This window comes from Schistocerca gregaria, chromosome X, assembly GCF_023897955.1.
Source record: "Schistocerca gregaria isolate iqSchGreg1 chromosome X, iqSchGreg1.2, whole genome shotgun sequence".
Classification (NCBI taxonomy): domain Eukaryota; kingdom Metazoa; phylum Arthropoda; class Insecta; order Orthoptera; family Acrididae; genus Schistocerca; species Schistocerca gregaria.
The window spans coordinates 690,554,451-690,575,548 of NC_064931.1; the positions used below are offsets into that span (position 1 = coordinate 690,554,451).

At 42.0% G+C, this 21,098-nt stretch overlaps 1 protein-coding gene across 4 annotated transcripts in view; it reads left to right on the plus strand.

The window, feature by feature from the left end:
* Positions 1–21,098, plus strand: part of LOC126297394 (uncharacterized) — a 532,788-nt gene that overhangs the window by 355,839 nt on the left and 155,851 nt on the right. For all 4 annotated transcript variants that reach the window (XM_049988137.1, XM_049988136.1, XM_049988139.1 and 1 more), the window contains exons 4-5: positions 3,527–3,606; positions 5,030–5,142. In XM_049988137.1, coding sequence (XP_049844094.1) covers positions 3,527–3,606; positions 5,030–5,142 — 193 coding nt within the window. The remainder of the gene's footprint in view (positions 1–3,526; positions 3,607–5,029; positions 5,143–21,098) is intronic.

The following is a 21,098-nucleotide window of genomic DNA, read 5'->3' on the forward strand; positions in this document are numbered from 1 at the left end:
TTCACCCTGACAAGTGCAATGCTTCCGCAAATTGCTGCAGATTTCAATGGCGAGCGGTCAGCAAGTGCCAGCGTGCGAACCATTTCACGAAACATCATCGATATGGGCTTCTGCAGCTGAAGGCCCACTTGCGTACCCTTGATGACTGCTCGACACAAGCCTTTACTCCTCGCCTGGGCCCGTCAACACAGACATTGGATTGCTGATGACTGGAAACATGTTGCCTGGTCGGACGACTCTCGTTTCAAATTGAACTGAGCGGATGGACGTGTACATGTATGGAGCAACTTCATGAATCCATGGGTTCTGCATGTCAGCAAGGGGCTGTTCAAGCTGGTGGAGGCTCTGTAATGGTGTGGGGCGTATGCAGCTGGAGTGATGAGACCCCTGACACGTCTAGATAAGACTGACACGTGGCACGTATGTATGAACCCCGTCTGATCACCTGCATCTATTCTTGTCCATTGTGCATTCCGACATGCCTTGGGCAATTCCAGCAGGGCAATGCTACACCACACATGCCCATAATTGCTAAAGAGTCATGTTGACATGTCATGAGGACAGAACTCATGAAATTGGGAAAAATGTGTAAAAGTTTAGAAAATATGGGGAAATACATATCACCCTGGTTATGATGTTTTCTGGTGTCTTAAATGATGTGATATTAAACTGTTATTAAAAAAATAAGCTTCATATGACATAACTTGATTTAGTTTTTTTATTAACTAACAAGGACATCCTAAAAGTATCTATGGTGTTCAGCTTATGAGTGAACTATAACCACTCGACACAAGTGCCCCAGTTATATAGACAGAGAGACAGAGAGACAGAGAGAGAGAGAGAGAGAGAAGGTAGGGCAGGGCCATTTTTATTTCCATTGACAGTTGCCTGGGTGATTCCCCTCGTTCCCCAGGTGAGAGGGAGTGGGGCTACTGAGGAGCCCAAGTGGGTAACTTGACAGCGGATATCCGTATCAGTGTAACTTGATACTCAAGGTAAAGTTCGGCCCTTACTGTCCTTACTATCCTACTCGTGCATTGTTAAAAACTTGACAGGAATTGGTGGTACCAGTGAATGTAGGTCCATTTCGAATAGTTTCAGAGCAAACATAGCATAGGAAACAGCATGCAACGGGCATACCGAATCGGGTACCGCGCAATTCCGATTGCTCGTAGTGATGCACGAAGCTGCATATTTTCACCGTGTCGTACTTCACGGAAACGTGACAGTAGATAACAGGAGGCACTTAGTGTTGTCCGACAAGAGACTATTCTGCCTCTGTTTAAATGATGCGAAGCGTAAGTGTGTCGACCGCCAAGTGAAGTTTTTAGCCACAGTGTGAGGATGATGTATCTGTACGTGATTTTGTGGTGATGTGGCTGTGTGTTTCTGTACCGTGACTTTTACCCCCTTATTCAGGTTACAGTGAACATCAAATAGATTTATTTCAGCATCGTTGGTGACAACCTTCATGATGCACACCCCCACTTTCCGAGCGATATTGATACGGATGCACGTATCATTTGTGGTTCGAGGAAGACTCTGGCTCTCTGTAACGCGATGACTGTCCCACTAAATAAACCAATGTTAATCTGGTAGATTGTTTGTGACTTAAGAACGGTGTGTGAAGTTCAGCTATCAGCATCTTAGTCACTTACATTGTGTGTTCACGAAGTACATTCCGCTAAAGGTAATTTGATACAACTTCACAGTTTGAAGCACAAGCAACACTTCCAGACGTGGGTTTAGAGCTTGAAAGGGCTTAAGATAACACTTGGAGACATGATATTGATCACCGATAATAGTGCATCTGTGTATGTAAGCTTATCTTCCAATGGGCGCAGTTTTACGTGAACCATTGAGAATATCTTTCAGACGAGTTTCAGCAGGAGAACATCTGCCCTACAAAAAAGGCCAGCGTAAGGGCAACCATCTTTGTCACAGCTTTTAATGGCATATCTCCACGAAACGATTACCAGTGCAGTGCTTCTTACTTACCCGAGATTTTTCCTCGGTGGGACTGAAACGGGGTGCACTCGGTGTACTGCCGGCAATTGAGGAGCTACTTGAGTGAGAAGCAACGGCTCAGAGGTCAAGAAAGCCGGCAACGACGGGGAGATTGGTGTGCTGACGTCATTGACAGGGGGTGATACGGCGGTCGGTCGGTTCATACTGGCGGATCTCTGCTTTTTCCTTAAAGTCGCCATTTTGATACTCCCTAAACCCTCTTGCAGCTAGGCCCACACTTTATTTGAAACAGACATTTGATATATGACAGAAGGTGACTTGACATACAGAGAAAAGTGACGTGCGGATTTCACCTACAACTCAAGTCATTCAACATCTTGAAGTGCTTCAAGTGGGTAGATCGCATCTACTGAAGTTCTGTAAGGATTTCCTGTAGTGTCAGTTACATTATGTGTGCCAGGTTGTATCAGCAAATCCTCATTGTCTGAAAATCTTACACAGAGAGGGCCCTAACCTACTTGTTGGAGTGCGTGTACTACCTTGGCACACCCAGTTGACTATTGAAGCTGACTTAGCTAGTTAACCAGACATTCATCAGTTTATCCGGATATTCATTTTATTCTAGGATCTACACAAAAACACATACTATAGAATATTTTTATCACATAGGTAACACTAAAATATATAATTAGTCATTCAGTTCCTTGCTTAGCAATATTTTATAATTAGCGTAGCGATGAACCGTGTGCTCAGCCTTAGACACCCCTCCTTAGCTAGTGTCGCGGAGCGGTTAATGCCGTGCCCCCACCGAGTGGCCATACACTACCCGTGATCAAGAGGAAGTAGCCCGCCACATGGACTTACAGGAACAGCCCCATTTAGCAGCAGCACCTGGTGCTGGTGTAAACTTGTCCAATCTGCAGCTGCTAATATTTTGCCTGGTAGACCGTGGAAATAGGATTTTGATGGTTTGACAGTCGGTACACACAAGACAGGAAATGTGCACAAACTGTCAGACAGTAAAGATACAGTGAATACTCTGCCATTTTATACTTATGACACGTTTTTTCTAGCCAAACACTGGATAATGGTTTAAAAAGCCAAAATTAGTTGTAGATTGAAGTAAAAGTCTAAATAAATAAAGCGTAAGTGGGAAAATTACGTATTCATTTAACATTATTTATTCACTGAGAATATGTTCATAATCACTCTTGATAATTTTCAAGTTAGAATGTGAATCTCCTGTTGTATCCGAGCTGAAGCACGCGAATGGTAGGTGGGAGGAGTACACCGTCGCCCTTCAGGCGTAAAATTAAATGTTTATCTGCCTTAGTTATTCTGAGAGTCTCAATTCTGTGATTTGTCTTTCCCGAGGCAGACAAAAATGGTGGTGAGACCAATCTTTTTATGACGTAGTATGCTAGAGTTCTGGAAACTCTGCCACACTTTTCTAGCAAATGATGTGAAATTTGATTCCTTTATTGTAGTTTTAGAAAAATGGCTATCATATCAACGACAGAGAAGTCAAGACGTATATAACAGTTCAATTTAATTTCAGGATACCCAGGCCTGTGCAACTATCCAGATTGCTGGACAAAGATGGAGAAGATAAGAAGAGAAGGAACAGGAAAATGTCAAGTAAGCTGAAACAACTACTAAAAGTAAAGTTCATCTTAATTACTTAATGATACTGCAAAATACACTGAGGTGACGAGTCGTGGGATACTTCCTAACATCGTGCATGCGCTCAAGTCGTTAGAACCCCCATGCAGAAATATTGAGCCATGCTGCCTCTGCAGCTATAATTGCGAAAATGTTGCCGGTGTAAGAGTTTGTACACGAACCGACCTCTCGATTATGTCCCATAAATGTATGATGGGATTCATGTCGGGCGATATAGGTGGCCAAAACATTCGCTCTAAATGTCCAGAGAGGTCTTCAACCTAGTTGCAAGCAAAACTCCATTTTTGTTTGGGAACATGAAGCCCATGAACGGCTGCAAATGGTCTACATATAGCCAAACATAACCATTTACAGCCAGTGATCGGTTCGTTTGGTCCAGAAGGCCCAGTCCATTTCATGTATAAACAGCCCACATTATGGAGCCACGACCAGCTTGCAGAGTGCCTTGTTTGCAACCTGGGTCTATGGCTTCGTGGGTTCTGTGCTAAACTCGAACCTCTTACCAACTCAAATCGGGACTCAGCTGACCAGGCCACAGTCAGTCGTCGATCGTCCAAGCGATGTGGTCACGAGCTCAGAAGAGGCGAGGCACCCGCATCGGTCGTCTGCTGGCATAGCTCTTCACGCCAAACTCGCCGCTCTGTCCTGACGAATACGTTCGTCGTACGTCCCATAATGATTTCTGCGGTTCTTTCGAGCACTGTTGCTTCCCTATTAGCATTGACAGTCCTACACAAACGCCTCTGCTATCGGTCGATAAGTGAAAGCTGTCGGCCACTGCGTTGTCCGTGGTGAAAGATAATGCCTGAAATTTGATATCTTGGCACACCCTTGACAGTGTGGATTTCAGAATATTGAATTCCCGCACTATTTCCTAAATGGGAATGTCCCATGTGTCTAGATATAAATACCATTCCGCGTCTAAGTATGTTAGTTCCCGTCGTGTGGCCGTAATCAAGTTGGAAACCTTTCCAAATCGATCACATAAGTATGAATCACAGCTCCAATGCACTATCGTTCCATAAGAAACTACCGCTATCTGTGTATGTGTGCATCGCAATCCCGTGACTTTTGTCACCTTAGTGTAGACCAGTAGGTGACGTATTGACGTCATAACCGCTTAAGTCGAGGCATCTTACGAAGTCCACACTGTGCCGTTTTATTTGTCAACAAATACTACAGCTTTAAAAATAATAATAATAATAATAATAATAATAATAATAATAATAATAATAATAATAATAATAATAATAATAATGTGTACATCTTAAGCAAATGTAGCACATTCATGTTGGCTACCACAAGGAGAAGGTGGTGATTATTTTGTTCACTCAAACTTGGATTTAATATGCGACTCTAAACATAATTTATTTTGCAGAGGGCATTCCGAAGTATGAAGTATTTCTGGGAGGATCATGTAATCCAACTACATGGCGGCAAGACACAGCAATCCCAATGCTTAAGAGACTTGGCATCACCTATTACAATCCTGTAAGTGTATGAATTATCAAAAACTGAGGATTAAAACTAATTGTTTTCTCTAATAGTGTAGTCTGCATGGCTTCATTGTGTTTTTATATACGGGGTATACGAAGAATAAAATTGCATGTTCAGTAATAACATAAAAGATAAGACTGATGGCCGATATTTACACACAATAGGCAGCGAAATTCTTTCGATCCGCTGTTGGCTGCATATTCTTCAGACGGATTCGGTGTTAGATTCTGTTTTCAGAAAGGGTCATCGAATGCCTTGTTTTCTCCCGCGTTTTTCTAATGAAGTTCCGAAAGATATTTTCGTAACTAACATTTTTTTCCAGTGAGAGTACATAGTGTTCATCCAGAAAAAATTAAGCTTAACTAATGGTAACTCTGGATTTTTCGATGTGTTCCGTTCTTAAATGTGAGTAATGTACATTTCCTTTGACAACGATTTTGAATATTGATATTTTCTGAACATTTAAAAGAAGGCAGTAAGTTCTCTTCATGGTAGTGCAATGTCATTCTCATATGATTATTCTAACGCATATTTATAAGCATGGTAGAATTTTTAGGTATACATGCTTTTTTTTCTATATGTTAAATAAGCACATATATACTTAAATAAAATGTTTATGCATAAAATGTTTATGCATAAAATGTTTATGCATAAAATGTTTGTTAGATATAGAGATAAAGAAAATTGAGTTACTCCACCTTACTGTGTTTAACGGTGAAGTTATCAATGACTTTTAATGAATGTTAAACAATAATGTGTGTCTTTGGCTTGGACTGTAGAAAATTTCGTTTATACAGCTTCAAAATCTTGGGCATGGCTGGATGCAGCAGCTGTACAATGGACTCTTCGTGGGGATAAAGTGAAAGGTTTATTAAAATCCCTTGACCTAGTTTTCAATTTCTTTAGAAACGTCTTCTTCAGAAATATCAAGGGTTACAAATATAATAGTTAAAATTACATACTCGTTAAAATATAGTTCTACAGAAAACTTCAAAAATAACTCTGTACCATACAAGGAGTTATTTACACATACTGGTTGCATAATGTTGTGAGTGAAAATAATCACTAAAATGGCTTAAAACTAATATTAAAACTGTAACATAAAAACAAGGGATTTAGTGACTGTACATGATATTACAAAGACCCAACATATGGCATTTTATTACGTTATTGCCCAAAGCAATTTCTTTTTAGCCAATGAATTACGTAAACTATAAAGTAACTCAGAGTACATCATGTGTGAGTGAAGGAAAAGGGATGGAGGAGTAAGTAGAAAAGGAAAGCGGGAAAGAGGAGGGGGAGTAAGTAAAAGTTGTTATAGTGTTACATAATGTGCAGTCTGTACTAAAGACCAAAAGGTAATGCTATGTACAGAAAGAATAAGTAAAAGTCGAAACAGAACCATTTACGTCATCAACATATTGCTGCAGATACTAGGCCTACTATGACGTGGGAAGTAGATAAAGAAGCAAATGTCCTCTTCATTGTCGCGTTAGACTGAAATCCTCTCTGTTCTGTCATGAAAAATAACGACCAGAAACTGTATAGAAACTTCCTATTTTTAAGTTGCACCTGTTCATTTAAAATACGGCTATTTTTCCTATTGTAATGCTTAAAAATTTCTGATTCTTCCAACATATCTAGTCTACTCCGCAGCCTTATTTCTTATTCCAGAGTATACTAATTCTGTACAATACGTTACCAAGAAATGATACTGAACGGAATTTCTTACTCTCTCTCTCTCTCCATATTACTGTTACCTAAAGTTGAACATTTAGACGCTCTTTTTTTCTTTTTAATGGAGTCAACGAAACTTGGGTTATTATCGTTATAAATTGTGATAGATTTGATTACAATTAGTTCTTCTTGAAAACTCTGCCGGGGTAAAGGCGTCCACACTGCACTTTGTATTACAGAGTGAAAAAATGCAGTTTTATGGGATTGTTGGTTTGAGTCTCTTGGAATAGCACTGTCTGTGTAGGTGGGCTTATGGAAGGCATCTAACTTAATTTTGTCGTACTGTAAAATTAGTTCCGAATCTTCGAAATGTTTCGGCTCATCAGTGTATCTGCTAAAATTCTGGCATCCCATTGCTAAGCCAAAATGAGGTTCATACACTTTACCATTAAACTGGAAGTAACTATACTTTAACACTACTTGCACTAGATTCATGAGCTCAGGTATTTGTAGTTCTTTAATTAATTCATCTAATCTGAAACATTCACAACAGGATTACTATTGTCAAAAACAGAACTTCATTGATCTTAATGTGTAAAAATCTAGCCAAATTGTGATGAACACTACTTACGTCATGAACAGTTATACAGACTGGGTGGCAATTTTTATGTACCTTGAACTGTCGTCTTAACTTGCGTGGACCGCGCGATCAGAGGCGTCTTGTCACGTTCCGCGCGGCTCCCCCCGTCGGAAGGGGACTCTGTGTGTCGTCCTTAGCGTAAGTTAGTTCAAGGTAGTTTAAGTAGTGTGTAAGCTTAGGGACCGATGACTTCAGCAGATTGGTCCTATAAGACCTTGTCACAATTTAACTTCCGTTGCTTTGGACTGATGTTTCTTAGCCTTTCCTTTTGAAATTCTTTAATAAGATTATTTATTGTACCTAACTAATTTCTGACCTCTCGTTGTAATTTAGGGGTTGGGTCAGTATAAATTTCAGATATCTCCTTTTTGTTTAATGTTCTAACTACATATCCACGGTTTTGGACGATGCAAAGTGTATTCTCTTCATCTCTTGTTGTCGAAACCTCACAGTTTTTTAATTTTATAGTTAATACTTCCTTGCTTTTTGTTGAGTGCACTTTTCGTCAGTACAAATGACTTCTAAAATATTACTACATTCGTGAGCAATTAGTCTTCTGATTTGTCTGTTTTAGCACTATAAAGACCAATTTTGAAGACCGACGATAAAATTATGCACAATACTAGGATCATTTAACTTGTTGACATTAAAACTGGTCTTCATGGCGTTAAAATAGGCAAATCGCAACAGACCAGAATTGCTCACTGACATGGTAATCTTTAAAAAAAAGTCATTTCTGCTAACAAGAAGTGCATTTCGCAAAAATAAATAACATCACGCGTATTGACCGTAAGTTAAAGAATATGTGACAACAGCAAACAATTGGAATGTACTTGTTATCGCCCAAAAAAAGCGAATATGTAGCTAAAACATTAGCATTTTCAAGGAAAAGGACACTTCTGAAATTCATACTGACCCTGCCCCTAAATTAAAAAAAAGGATCAGAAATTACTTACGTAGTACAAAGAATAGTATTAAAGAGCTCCAAAAGAAAAGCTAATAAACGTGAATCCAAAGTCACCTAAGTTACGCCATTTTACGGTACGTAAAGATAACCACCAAATTGTTAAAGGGTTAAATATTGCTCATCACAAATTGGTTCGATTTATATACACTAAGATCAAAGTAGCTTTTGCTTCTTAACATAATTATTCTGTTAAAAATGGTGCAGATTTAATAAATAAAGGTAGGAGACTTTTCTCTCTCTCTCTCTCTCTCTCTCTCTCTCTCTCTCTCTCTCTCTCTCTCTCTCTCTCTCTCTCTCTCATCTGGTTTCGTTTGACATTATAAATCTGTACACAAATGTCCCTGTAAACTGAATCTCAAAATTGTCGAAAATAATCGTCGAAAAAATAACAGAACTACAAATATTTGAGTTAATGAATCTACTGCAAGTAGTGTTACAGTAGTTACTTCCAGTTCAGTGGTAAAATGTATAAACCACCTTTTGGCTTAGCAATGGAATTCTCGTTTGCCAGAACCTTAGTAGATACGCTGATAAGCCAATAAACCTTACGACCACCTACTTAACTTGTTTACATCGCTGTTTCTGCATGTCAGGGATCAGGCAGTTTGTTCGTAGGTTTGTGGTGTAATGTGGCATTAGATGTCTACGCACAGGTCATTTAATTCGCCTAAATAACGGGCTGCTGATTTGCGTACGCAGTGATAGCGCCCCAGATGGATTCCATAGGATTTACAGGAGACAATTCGTTCACCGAGACATAAACGTTGAGTACACTATAATGCTCCTCAAACCGCTGTAGCATGGTCTTGGCTCAGAGACGTGGACAGTTACACTGCAGAAAGATGACATCGGTGTCGGGGAAGACACCAAGCATGAAGGGATGCTGGTAGCTAGCAGCTGTCAGCGTGTCTTCGAATACTACGACAGGTCCACGCAAGAAGAGGAGAATGTCACCCATAGCATAATACTGCTTCCCCCAGCCTGCGTTCTTGGCGCGCTTCACGTTCCGAGCCGCCGTTCACCTCGATGGCAGCCTTTGCGTAGACGAACGTCGACCTAGTGTAGCAAAAACGTGAATCACCCGAAGAGCCGAAACGTTTCCATTGAGCGACGTTCGAATCCCGATGGTCCCGTGCCCACTGCAATCGTTACTGACGTCGTTGGATCAACATGCAAACATGTTGGGGTGGTCTGCTATGGAACTCCATGTTCAACTATGTACGATTAACGGTGTGCTCCAAAACACTAAAGCGTGCACCAGCATTGTGCTCTTTGGGCAGAGATGAAGCCTCTGAACCCCACGTTCTATGAAAAGTGTATGTGGACGTTCAACCATTTAGCTCTTACGGGTAGTTTCACTGTCCTATCTCTTACTGCAGACGCTCAAGTTGGACATTTTGGATTAAAGATAATTTCAGTAGGTTTTCGTAGAATTTTGACAAGGTATTTGGTAATAATTTATTGCATATGCTTTACATGCTGCAACACGGTTTTATAAATTTTATAACATGAAGTTGCTTCCCTACTTCATAAATCACCATTACTATGTAATTCCTGGGCAGTTAAAAATTTTTACAAGTAACAGAGATACAAAACTGGGCGATAGGCAAAAAAGGTTGACTACCCCTGAACTATATGAATAATTTAGTGAAACAGTTACTGACAAACCAGTCAGAACTCGAACAACTGCTAGCTCTAGTTGAATAACATATACCAACAAGAGGCATTTAAGTTTCAGTTAAATATTTACTATCCATTAAATTCGCACTGAATCGTCGACTGGTAGTCACCATAAAAGTAAGTACAGGTGATAGCAAACACTATATAAAGTAAATAAAGTAAATAAGTAAATAAATAAAACCTGCTCGAAAACAAGGCAATGTTCACAACTACAAATTACTGAAGTCTAACTGCAAACTGTCTCCACTAAATAACAGCCTTATCGACACACTACATCGCTGTCATAAGTGCAGATCAGTGTTGAAAATTATTAAAGTCCTTACAGTGTAACCTGAGACTAAATCCAAATCAGTGCTAAATATATCGGAGTCCTAAACAGCTGATCAGGAAAAATCACAAATCCTTCTGGATACTGAATGGAAAAAATAATCGGAGTTCCAATAGCTGTCTAATACTTCTAAGTCCCACATAAAGTAGTGAGGCCAACTTGCCACCCATAAACTTTAAACTACCTCCAGTACCAAACAACCAGAACCGCCCTCCAAAACAGCCTAAGACGGACAAACCTCAAACTATATGACCACCGCCCTTATAAAGGCTCTGTGCACCCTTCCATGCTAACGGCTCCCTACTCTTGAAAAGTGTGTTCATTGACATCACATAACCTCACATGAGCAGTGGGGTAAGGGTGGCGCCACCTGAATTTTGATATCAAATTGATATGCAAAAATTAACGTGATAAATTAATTACCCCATACAACCCCAGATGTCATATTTCCCCAGCCGGCACGTGGGCCCCTCCCCCTCCCCTCCCCCCACCTACCCTATTGGCGGGAATTAATTTTAGTGGTAAAATTAAAAAATGACGGAAAATTTAAAAATATCGTGAATTTCAAAAGTGGTGGGAATTTATTTGTCCCAGGGCTGTGACGACGTCCCACCCTCACCCCCTCCCACAGAAATCGGCGGGAAAATGAAAATGACGGTACCCTTTCTGGGACTCGAACCCCAGTCCTTCTGGATCAAAAACTAAAGTGCACCACCCAACACAGGGAAAATGTCAAAGTACGGGAGAGGAAGGTGGGATTAGTATAATTCGTTTACTTTAGTTGGGAAGCTGAAGTAAAGATCGCCCCTAATTAGATAACCGATCATACAGATCGGTCCTAATTACATATGTTTGCATAGCGCTACGCAAGGATCGTCAAAAATCAGTATACAGCTCAAAAATTGATGGTGTCATGCAACTTGAGTACCGTCCCGGAAAAATTTCACAATACCACTCTAGTCTAGTGGTAGACGTACACAGAGGCGTCTGCCACTGATGCAACAGTCAAACAACTGGTCTAGTTGACAATTATACCAGTAGAGTCGCTTGAAATTGGCAGTACCCAATAGGAATGCAGCTTTCGACCACATCGGATTTGTAAGGCGGGCCCTCAGTTGCAATCAGTCGGTAACCATGAAACGTGAAGAGTCAAGGAAGTGGAGCGTAAGTTTTGGCGTAATTCGTTTCGAGAAAGAAATATACTTCTCTCTACTCTCAGTGGACACTGACCTGACCTTTCTCCATACAGTACAAAAAGGGGTTACCATATTTACAACTACATTGTTTCAAGTACTTCTCAAGGTCACTCAAGTATCCACTTTCCCCATCCGAAATACAAGCACGTAGATCATTGTATATTGGAAATGTCTTAGGATTTTAGGCAGATTAGCGAATAAGACAAGCAAATATTCTAGTACCAAATCTTTATTAACTTCTGCAAATACATTTACATACATAGAACGACTCTTTCTTTATTTTCATTAGCTGCAGTTTTAACAGTGTTAAATTTAATTTTTTAAGTTAAAAGTTATAACTTACATCCACATCTAAATCATCTATTTCTTTTTGCAGCCAGTAATTTGATAAATACTGAGAAAATTCTGGAATTTAAATATACAGGGGGAGAAAAATTGACACGAAATTTTAACCCTGGATGTTGATGCCGGTATGAACCAAAATTACTACTGTTGTGTAGGTCTACAACGAACAATTTTTAAACTGCGGAAACTTGGCGCCACACGCTCCGATTGGCTGCGGGCTTGTCCTGTTGCGAGACGCTCTGGACATTGCATGACCGCGAATGATATGCCTGCCGGAGATCGCAATTTATCATAGACAGCCCGAACGCTCGGTGACAGCGCTCCAGCTTTCCATTCCTGGGGCGACTCTGCCGGGGTCCCGAGACATCCATTGTGGTTTCAAGACGTACCGGGAAAAGACCCGTTAACAGCTGTTAGTTCGCGTACAGAAAGTCTTTCACAAACTGTGTCGGCCCTGAAAAGGGCCCCTTTTTTTTTTTACCTAGAACATTGTTTAATTAAAGCAAGTGCTCGAACTGGCGACACAAGCTTGGTAATGTCGAATAGTGTTTTGCCGAACTCTTTCAGAGATTCCTGGCATTCTCCCGATGTGATAGGCGGCATGTTGATCGCGATCCATTAATTCCTCTTCGGTTCTAGGTGGTTCGCGTCCGGGTTGGTGAACTAGAACCTTAAAGAATCCCCACAGGAAAGCCCGATGGCGTGAGGTCTGGTGATTGCGTGGGCAAGTTACCCGTCCGTCGAAGAGCTCATTTTAATATCCGCGCACAGCGTGAGTGTTGTGTGGGCGCCCCATCGTGCTGCAAGCACATGCGTAGCCATATGTCCAGGGGAACATCTTACAGCAGGCCGGGTAGAATTTCCTGCAAAAGGTGAAGGTTATTTGCCCCAATAAGTCGAGGAGGTAACCCACAATGCCTGGCCAAATGTTGAACGAAAATGATTCCTCGTGTCCATGGACGTACGTAATGAGACGTAAGGATTTCCCCTTGCCCAGTAATGAAGGTGTACTAGCCGGTCAACAACACAATGGCGGGGAAGTCTGGATCTCGAGCAACACGTCGCAGAAACCACCGGCAAAACCCTAGCCTGTGTTCATAGTCCGCATAGGATTTAGGTCTTGGACAAAGTGGAAACTAAATGTATGCATACCGTCATCCCTCAAAACCTACCAGGCTAACGAGTGGGAATGGTCCCCATGTCATGTTCAAACGCTCGAGTACTTGTCGTAGGTGCTTCCTCGAAGCGCTCGAGAACAGTCTCTTCAAATCCAGCATCCCGTCGTGTTAGAGGTCTTCCAGCATCCCTATGATATCCCGCTAACGAGCCTCTTTCGCCAACTAGGCGGTGAATTGCTTGTAAACGTTTGCGGGTGTGGGTGGCGTCTTGCTGGGTACCGTTCCTCATACAACCGTCGAGCTTCATGCGCATTACCGTCGACTAGTCCTTCAACAAAAACCATATATCATAGTTTTCAAACGAATGCTACGTCGTCCTGCTTGCTGTGTGACTAAACCGCAGGTGACGTGCGTGTGCTCCGAAGCGAAGCTTACGTGTGAATGCCTCTTACGTGAGGTGGAAACCAACAGCAAGACCTATTCGACACGTGTGCGTATCACGCTAGGGCAGTGACGGGGGCGAGGGACGTTGAACCGACAACCATAGCGCTGCCCGTCAATCGACGAACGGCAACGTGGCAATCCTACAGCCAATCGGAGCGCGTGGCGCCAAGTTTCTGTATTTTAAAAATGGTGCGGTGTCGACCTACACAACATTAGTAATTTTGGTTCCTACTGGCATCAGCTATCCAGAGTTAAAATTTCGTGGCACAGTTTTCCTCCACCCTGTATATCTAACTTCTTCCTGTAAACTACCTCTTTTATGGCTTCAACTAGTAGTTCAGTTTCTTCCGGCAGTTCTTCTAGGCAAGAGAAATTGGTAACTTTAATTTTTCCTCGTATTTCCTGCATGTCATTGTTACGACACTCCTCCTCTTCCTAGGTATGGGCTGCACATCATGTGCAATTTCGGTATAGAATTTTAAGTTTACAGTTTTGCTAACGAATTGCCGTCAAAGGATGTTATTCCCTTGGTTTTAAGCTCTGCAAACGGTTGTTCTGTTGCTAAGTGTATGACATAAATCCCATCATACTTCTATACAATGTAACCATCTTTTTTAAGCAGATCCCAGGAGGAACGGGGTTTGGTAAACAGATTTTCCGTGCCTCCTTCAATTTAGTAAACGTGCTCCAATCCGCCGTTTTCGGTCAGGGCTCCATGTGGGCACTTACAACTGCTATTTACAGTAAAGGCTATTATCTTGCATTCTCCAGTCGTAGCCAAATTTCTCCATACACTGAGTTTGAAGCCATATGTAAACATGGCCTGCACATCTGTAATAGCTTCTTTTTCCATTTGCGGGTTATATTCTTCCTTCACTCCGTATATTCCAGTTTTATTTTCTTTGGTTTGATGCCCTCCATTTCCAGTTTCCTTTTCCGTGCAAATAACACATTGAATGTACTTACAGGTGCAATTTCTTTAATGGGGAATGGTTCTAGTCTGTGTAGTACACTTACTCTTTTTCTTAGGACTTGTGGAATAACGTTGCCTTTCCCAATTCTGCAATATCTGTATCTGACAGTATTGTCGAGAACACTGTTCTAGACTGCTTTAACATAACACTTCTGTATAATACATACATCGTCTTCATTGGAGTCAGAGTTAAGAATCTCCACATAGTTTATAGGTATATAATTAAAACGTTATGCATACAGGACACAGCTGATGAGCTTTTCTCGGTGTTGTGTATCTAGAAGACCTACTTGTACAGCTGCCATTTTCGGGTATACTTATTAGCCAAATACACAAACTGAGAACTGTATTAAACACCACACAGTAGTTACTCTGTACGTTATCCGTTAATTGACGCCACATGGAACCATATCGCACAGAGTATAATGTGGAGCACACTGTTCCTCTATGGTTGAAACTTAACCACGTTAAATAGTCTGTTCCAAATGTCTTAACGTTGTCCACAATCACCTTGCTGTTTCCCTGGCGATCTCCCTCCATTCAAAAGTTGTTGGTTGACACTGAACAGTCGCACATCGCTATTTTGTTAAAAATTCGGGCAAGTTCTTGCGTTACGTCAAAGTCCAAAAGGTAATAGCTTTTTGCAATGTTCCAGGCATCTCTTCCATAGGAACATTCATTGTAACTTCAACTAATTCTTCTTGATATGGTATAAACACAAGATTTTTATGTTTCCTCGAAATAGTTTCCAGTGCCTTCTTTCCGATTTTTTGCCCGTATCCCTGTTTGTCACACTGTCGTTCCCGTCCAGGGGGAAAGGCAGCTTCGCCTTGACACCATGTCCCGCAGTAGCGAAATTGTAACATTTTGCTACGTAGCTAATAGTTCAATGAGCCATACATCTCCTCCTCTAACATTACAGACCGTCCTGTTTCTAATTGTTCTTCACAGTCCACCTGATGACAGATTTTAACCACCATAATGTTATTGCAGTACGGTTCTGTAATAGGTGTAAGCACATTTACACTCTTCTTGCTAAGTAGTTCACCACTTTCGGTGTAATTCATGTTGCCAATGTCAGTAGCCAGATTATCGATGTTCAGCTGTAACAACCACAAACCGAAGAATTCATCTTTCGGTCTTGTCTCCCTCCCTAATAGCTGAGGGATGTTTAGCACTTTCAGCTAGCACAGAAGACTGATCAGCTGCGGCTGTCAGGCCTCCTTTTATATTATATAGATACAAGATGGCACTTTCGGTAACGTGATTTCCGACCATACGCTAGATAACTTCTAGCCCAGTTGCGCTATTTTGTGTGTAAGATTTGCGTGGCGGAGAAGGAGATCCATGTGAGTGTATTTCCGATGGGGAAAGTGGGCACTTCGGTGACCTTGAGAAGTAGTTGAAAGTTTAGTAAACCCTTTTTCGTACCCATATGAATATGGTCAGAGTTGCGTGAGAGAGTAAAGAAGTATATTTCTTTCTCGAAATGACGCAAAAACAACGCTCCATTTCCTCGACTCTTCTCGTTTCATGCTGACTGACTACCACTGAGGCTGCAGAGCTGCTGGGCCCGTCTTATGTCCCCAGTCTGATCAGATGTTGTGTTCCTATTGGCTACTGCGAATTTCAAGCGACTCTGATGGTATACTTGTGAACCAGACCTGTTGCTCGACCAGTTAGAGCGCCAGCAGACGTCTATTGTAAAAAGATTTTCCGAGCATAACACAAGTTGCATAACATCGTCAATTTTTGAGCTGTGTTGCGATTTTAGGCGCTCCTTGGGTAGCGTTGTGCAAATACATAAGTAGGGACGGTCTTCATGATTAATTATGTAATTAGGACCGAGCTTTACTTAAGTTTCCCGACAAAAAATCTTCAGTTCACCTACCTTATCTTCCTTTCCTGAATCTGGACAGTGATGTAGGGTGCACTCGGGTTTTCCATCTGGAAGGATCGGGGTTCGAATCCCTAGAAAGGATACCGCCATTTTGAATTTCCTGCCAACTTCTGTGGGAGGGGCTGGGGTGTGCGATGTCAGCAGAGTCCTGGGACAAAGAAATTATTGCAATTTTTGAAGTTCCCACAATGTTTTTAAATTAACCGCCAAAATTCGAAATTATCACCAATGTGGTAGCTGGGGAGGGGACCCAGGTGGCGGCTGGGGAAAACACGACACCATCTGGGGGATAATTAATTGTTCAATTTAATTAATTTAATACCAATACTTGGGTGGTGGCGCCCTTATCTCACTAGTTATGTCATCACCAGTATTCTACACAACAAAAATCTGAATGCACCATTGGCTGTACGCTGAAATTGTAAACAAAATTCATGTTGTCGTCGTGCTCTTCAGTCCAAAGACTGATCCGATGCAGGTCTCGATGCTACTCTACCCTGTTCGGGCCGCTCCATCAAATGCCTCTGAGCACTATGGAACTTAACATCTGAGGTCATCAGTCCCCTAGCACTTAGAACTACTTAAACCTAACTAACCTAAGGACATCACACACATCCATGCCCGAGGCAGGATTCGAACCTGCAACCGTAGCGGTCGCGCGGTTTCAGAGTGAAGCGCCTAGAACCGCTCGGTCACAACGGCCGGCTGCCGCTCCATCCCTGAATAACTACTGTGACCTACATCCTTCGGAACCTGCTTACTATAGTCATCTTCTGGTCTTCCTTTACGATTTATAACTCCCACACATCCCCCCAGTACTAAATTGGTGATCCCTCGATATCTCAGAAAGTCCTATCAACCGATCCCTTCTTCTGGTCAAGTTGTGCCACAAATTCCCCAATTTTAATCAGTACCTCGTTAGTTACGTGATGGACCCATCTAATCTTAAACATTCTGCTGTAGCAACTCATTTCTAAAGCTTCTGTTCCCTTACTGTTTAAAGTGTTTATCGTCCACGTTCACTTCCGTCCAAGGCTATACTCCATTGGCTATACTCCAGTCAAATACTTTCAGAAAAGACTTCCTAACACTTGTAACATATCGCGTATTTAGGCAAGCTAATCGGCCGCCCAGTATTGGTACGAGAAACGGTGAATTTTTTGTGCAGGTGGATATTAGCGGAGAACTGTGCGACAGGTTCCGGGTAGGCAACCGCTCCAGACGAGCCAGGTGCAAAGGGCCGGATGTGGATAAATCCCAGTACAGGGAATGTTGGCAACCGACGGTCGCTTAGGACGACACATATGGCTGCAAAAAGTGGCACACTTAAAGACGGCCGAGCTACAGCTCTCTGAACTTCGACAATAAATCTGAATACGTTGCCGATATCAGATAAATGAGGCACATCTAATGACACAACAGTGTTTCAATATCATCAAAACTGCAGAAGTTAATAGCTCACAGCGAATATACATTTTTACAATGAACCTCTGAATTACAATTTTTAATATCTTCAAGCGATTTCGACATAACGGTATCTCAGGTGAAAGCATTGCACTACGGAAATCATCCCTGAAAGCTGTTTACCTGTATCTGTTTTATTTATCGATTTACAGCGTTTTATACATCTCTCTCATAATGCAATTGTTTGTCAGAGCATCTTATTCTCCACATTTTCACAGCTAATGAAGACAGCACATATTACCATTCTTGTGTTTCATTGAATGAATAGTTTACTAATTTGCTAGTAACTTTATTTAAATGTTGATTGCGCGAGCGCTATTAAACTATGCTAATTTGAAATTGATCTGTCAGATGTGATTGTGATAACAACAATTGAAAAGTGAATCAAAAGACGCTTCTGTGATGAAAGCATAAATAATTGTTTAAATAATATTTAACGACAGTCTGTTGTCATTTATCGTGAGCAGACTTGAACAAGAATATTGTACTACTGGTGAACCAACTATTACGTACATTTGTTGTAAATGATCTTAATGTAACCGAATGTTTACGAAATTTCTTTATTTAAATATTGTTCTGATATATTTAGTGTAGTCCGGGAAGCGGCCGAGAAGAGTCAGATCGTGTATGTAGAACCAGGGAACGATGCATGTTTGTTGGGACGGCCTTGACAGCAGGTGACAGTTGGACAGTGGCGCAATACGGCTAGAGTAAAGTGGAGCCTGGGACTTCCGGAGTGAAGAGCTTATAGGTGCGATTCGACACTGGATGTCGAGTTCTTGAAGAAACAACACCTGCCTGTGACACAGTGCTGTATTTGATTGTGTGGCTGATAGTTTCTGGGAGGTGAACGGCCGCTACACTACTTTAGTCTCTTCATATTTACAGAGGTCTGAATGTGCTGCCGACAGCCTGGCCAAACAGGCTACACGGAAACCGCTTCTGGAGATAGGCATCTCTGTAATTGACCTGCGATCATTATTACGACGCAAGGTTTTTCAGCTTTGTGAAAAGGAATGGCATGATCTTAGTACGCAAAACAAACTGCATACCCTTAAGGAGACTACGAATGTTTGGAAGACGTCCATGCGGACCTCTCGCAGGGACTGTATGGTTCTCTGCTGGCTCCACATTGGCCAAACGTGGCTAACACATGGCTACCTCCACCGTCGCGAGGACCCACCTCGGTGTTAATGTGGCTCACTTAAGATTGTCGTTCACATCTTGCTAAACTACCAACTTTCCGCCTCTCTGTGGCGGACTTTTAATCTTCCCAGCGCCCTACCTTCGGTGTTGGGCGACAATGCCTCAACAACAGATTTAGTTTTGCGTTTTATTTGTGATGGGGTTTTTTATCGTACCATCTAAGGGTGGGCATTTAGCTTTCTCTGAGGCCGCCACCCCCCCCCCCCCCCCCGTTTTAACTCTGCCGCACTTTCTTTGCATTTGTTTGTCTTGGTGGTCGTCTTTTCCCTTCATGTGTTCATCTCGCCTTGTCTTTTTGTGGTTGTTTTAATGTGTTGCAGAGTGGGTGGCTCATCCTCTTTTATTATTGTGATCAGCCAGCCCAGACCATATGCACTATGGTTTTAATACCTTCTTCTACTTTACCTTGTGGTGTGTGTTTTCCTTGCTTGCGTCGGAAAAAAAGGGTCTGATGACGCTGTAGTTTGGTCCCTTTATACCCCAAACCAACCAACCAGTCATTACTTCTGCAGGGGACTTCGAACTTCTTGTTGAGGCCATGTCACGTCGAGTAGCGGCATTTCGCTGGGAAAAGGAGTTCCGACACAATATTAGGTGGTATCCCGTGACTTTTAACAGAATAAATAATAATGTTATAAAATATGTAGATAGTTCTGTCTAAGAGCACTGACGAGTGCGAGATTCTGTCAGCTCGATTTCTTCACTCTCTCTCTCTCTCTCTCCAAAAACTTAGCTCCTTGCACCCATCTGCGTATCACTGGATTCGTAGCGACACACTCTTCCGAATGACACTGCGCTGAATACTACATAGCACGGTTTGCACTGTATGTACGCAAATGCGATCAGTACGTTCATACTCGGCAACCGTAGCGGTTTGGTGATGTCACCAGCGGGAGCGGTGCGCTTTGTCAAAGACTACGAACTGATCTCGTGACCACCGTGCGGTCAGCGGTCGTCACAGCTTCCGGCCATCGGCCAGAGGAGACGAGCTTGCTTGCCGCCTGCCGCCCTCTATCTCTCATGCCGCGGGCGTAATTCAAACCCTGCGCCCAACGAAACTGAATTCCAATACACAGGTATGCCTTCTCCTGTTACAACGTAAGTCTCATCGGCACGACGTCAGTTTATTAGTGAAATTTGTGAAGTACTGTCTAATGACGATCAGCATGATTTGTATGATTTTAAGTATTATGCAGCTGAATTTTATCTTTAATTGTTGTCTCATGGCTACAGTTTTAACATACCTCCACAGCTTCGTGTAACCAGTAATTGTAAACAATTCATTGTATGGTAGTAAGTTTTCTTCTGTATACCTGCAATTTAAAACGTATACGGAATGTGTGAGAAAAGTAATGAGACTGGCAGTACTGCTTGTGTAGGCCGGTGTGTTCATCCGTTGCAGACGCTCAGTCCGGGTTTCAGCGCCGTACTACCATCACGTGATTTTCGAGAGCGCCATCACTGAAGTTGTGTTTTTGTTCTGTGTTACGAAAATGGAACAGTGGAATTGAGAGCAAAGTTCCGTCATGAAGTTTTGTGTTTAACTTGGAGAATACGTGAGTGTGACCTTTGAAAAGTTGAAACTTATATGGGGAACATTCAATGTCGATAGCTCAGGTTTGTCACTGGGAAAAATCATTTTTACAAGGCCGAGAACACGCTGAAGATGAACCTCCGTCAGGGAGACCTTCAGCTTCAAAAACCGACGAACATATTTGATTGCGTGTGCGTTCTTGTAAGATCAGACCGACGATTAACAATAAGAATGATGGCTGACCTTTTAAACACTTCACTGTGCATGAACTTTTGACCCAAGTTTCGCACATGCGAAAGGTTTGTGCCAAAATAATGCCCAAAAACCTCACAACTGATTAGAAGGACACTCGAAGAAACGTGTACGTTGAACTTGAGAGGACTACCAGTGACCACGAAAGGTTCAGTCCTGTGATGACAGGTGATGAATCGTTTTTTTTTCTTTTTTCCGTACGTCCCTGAGACAAACTGGCGAAGTG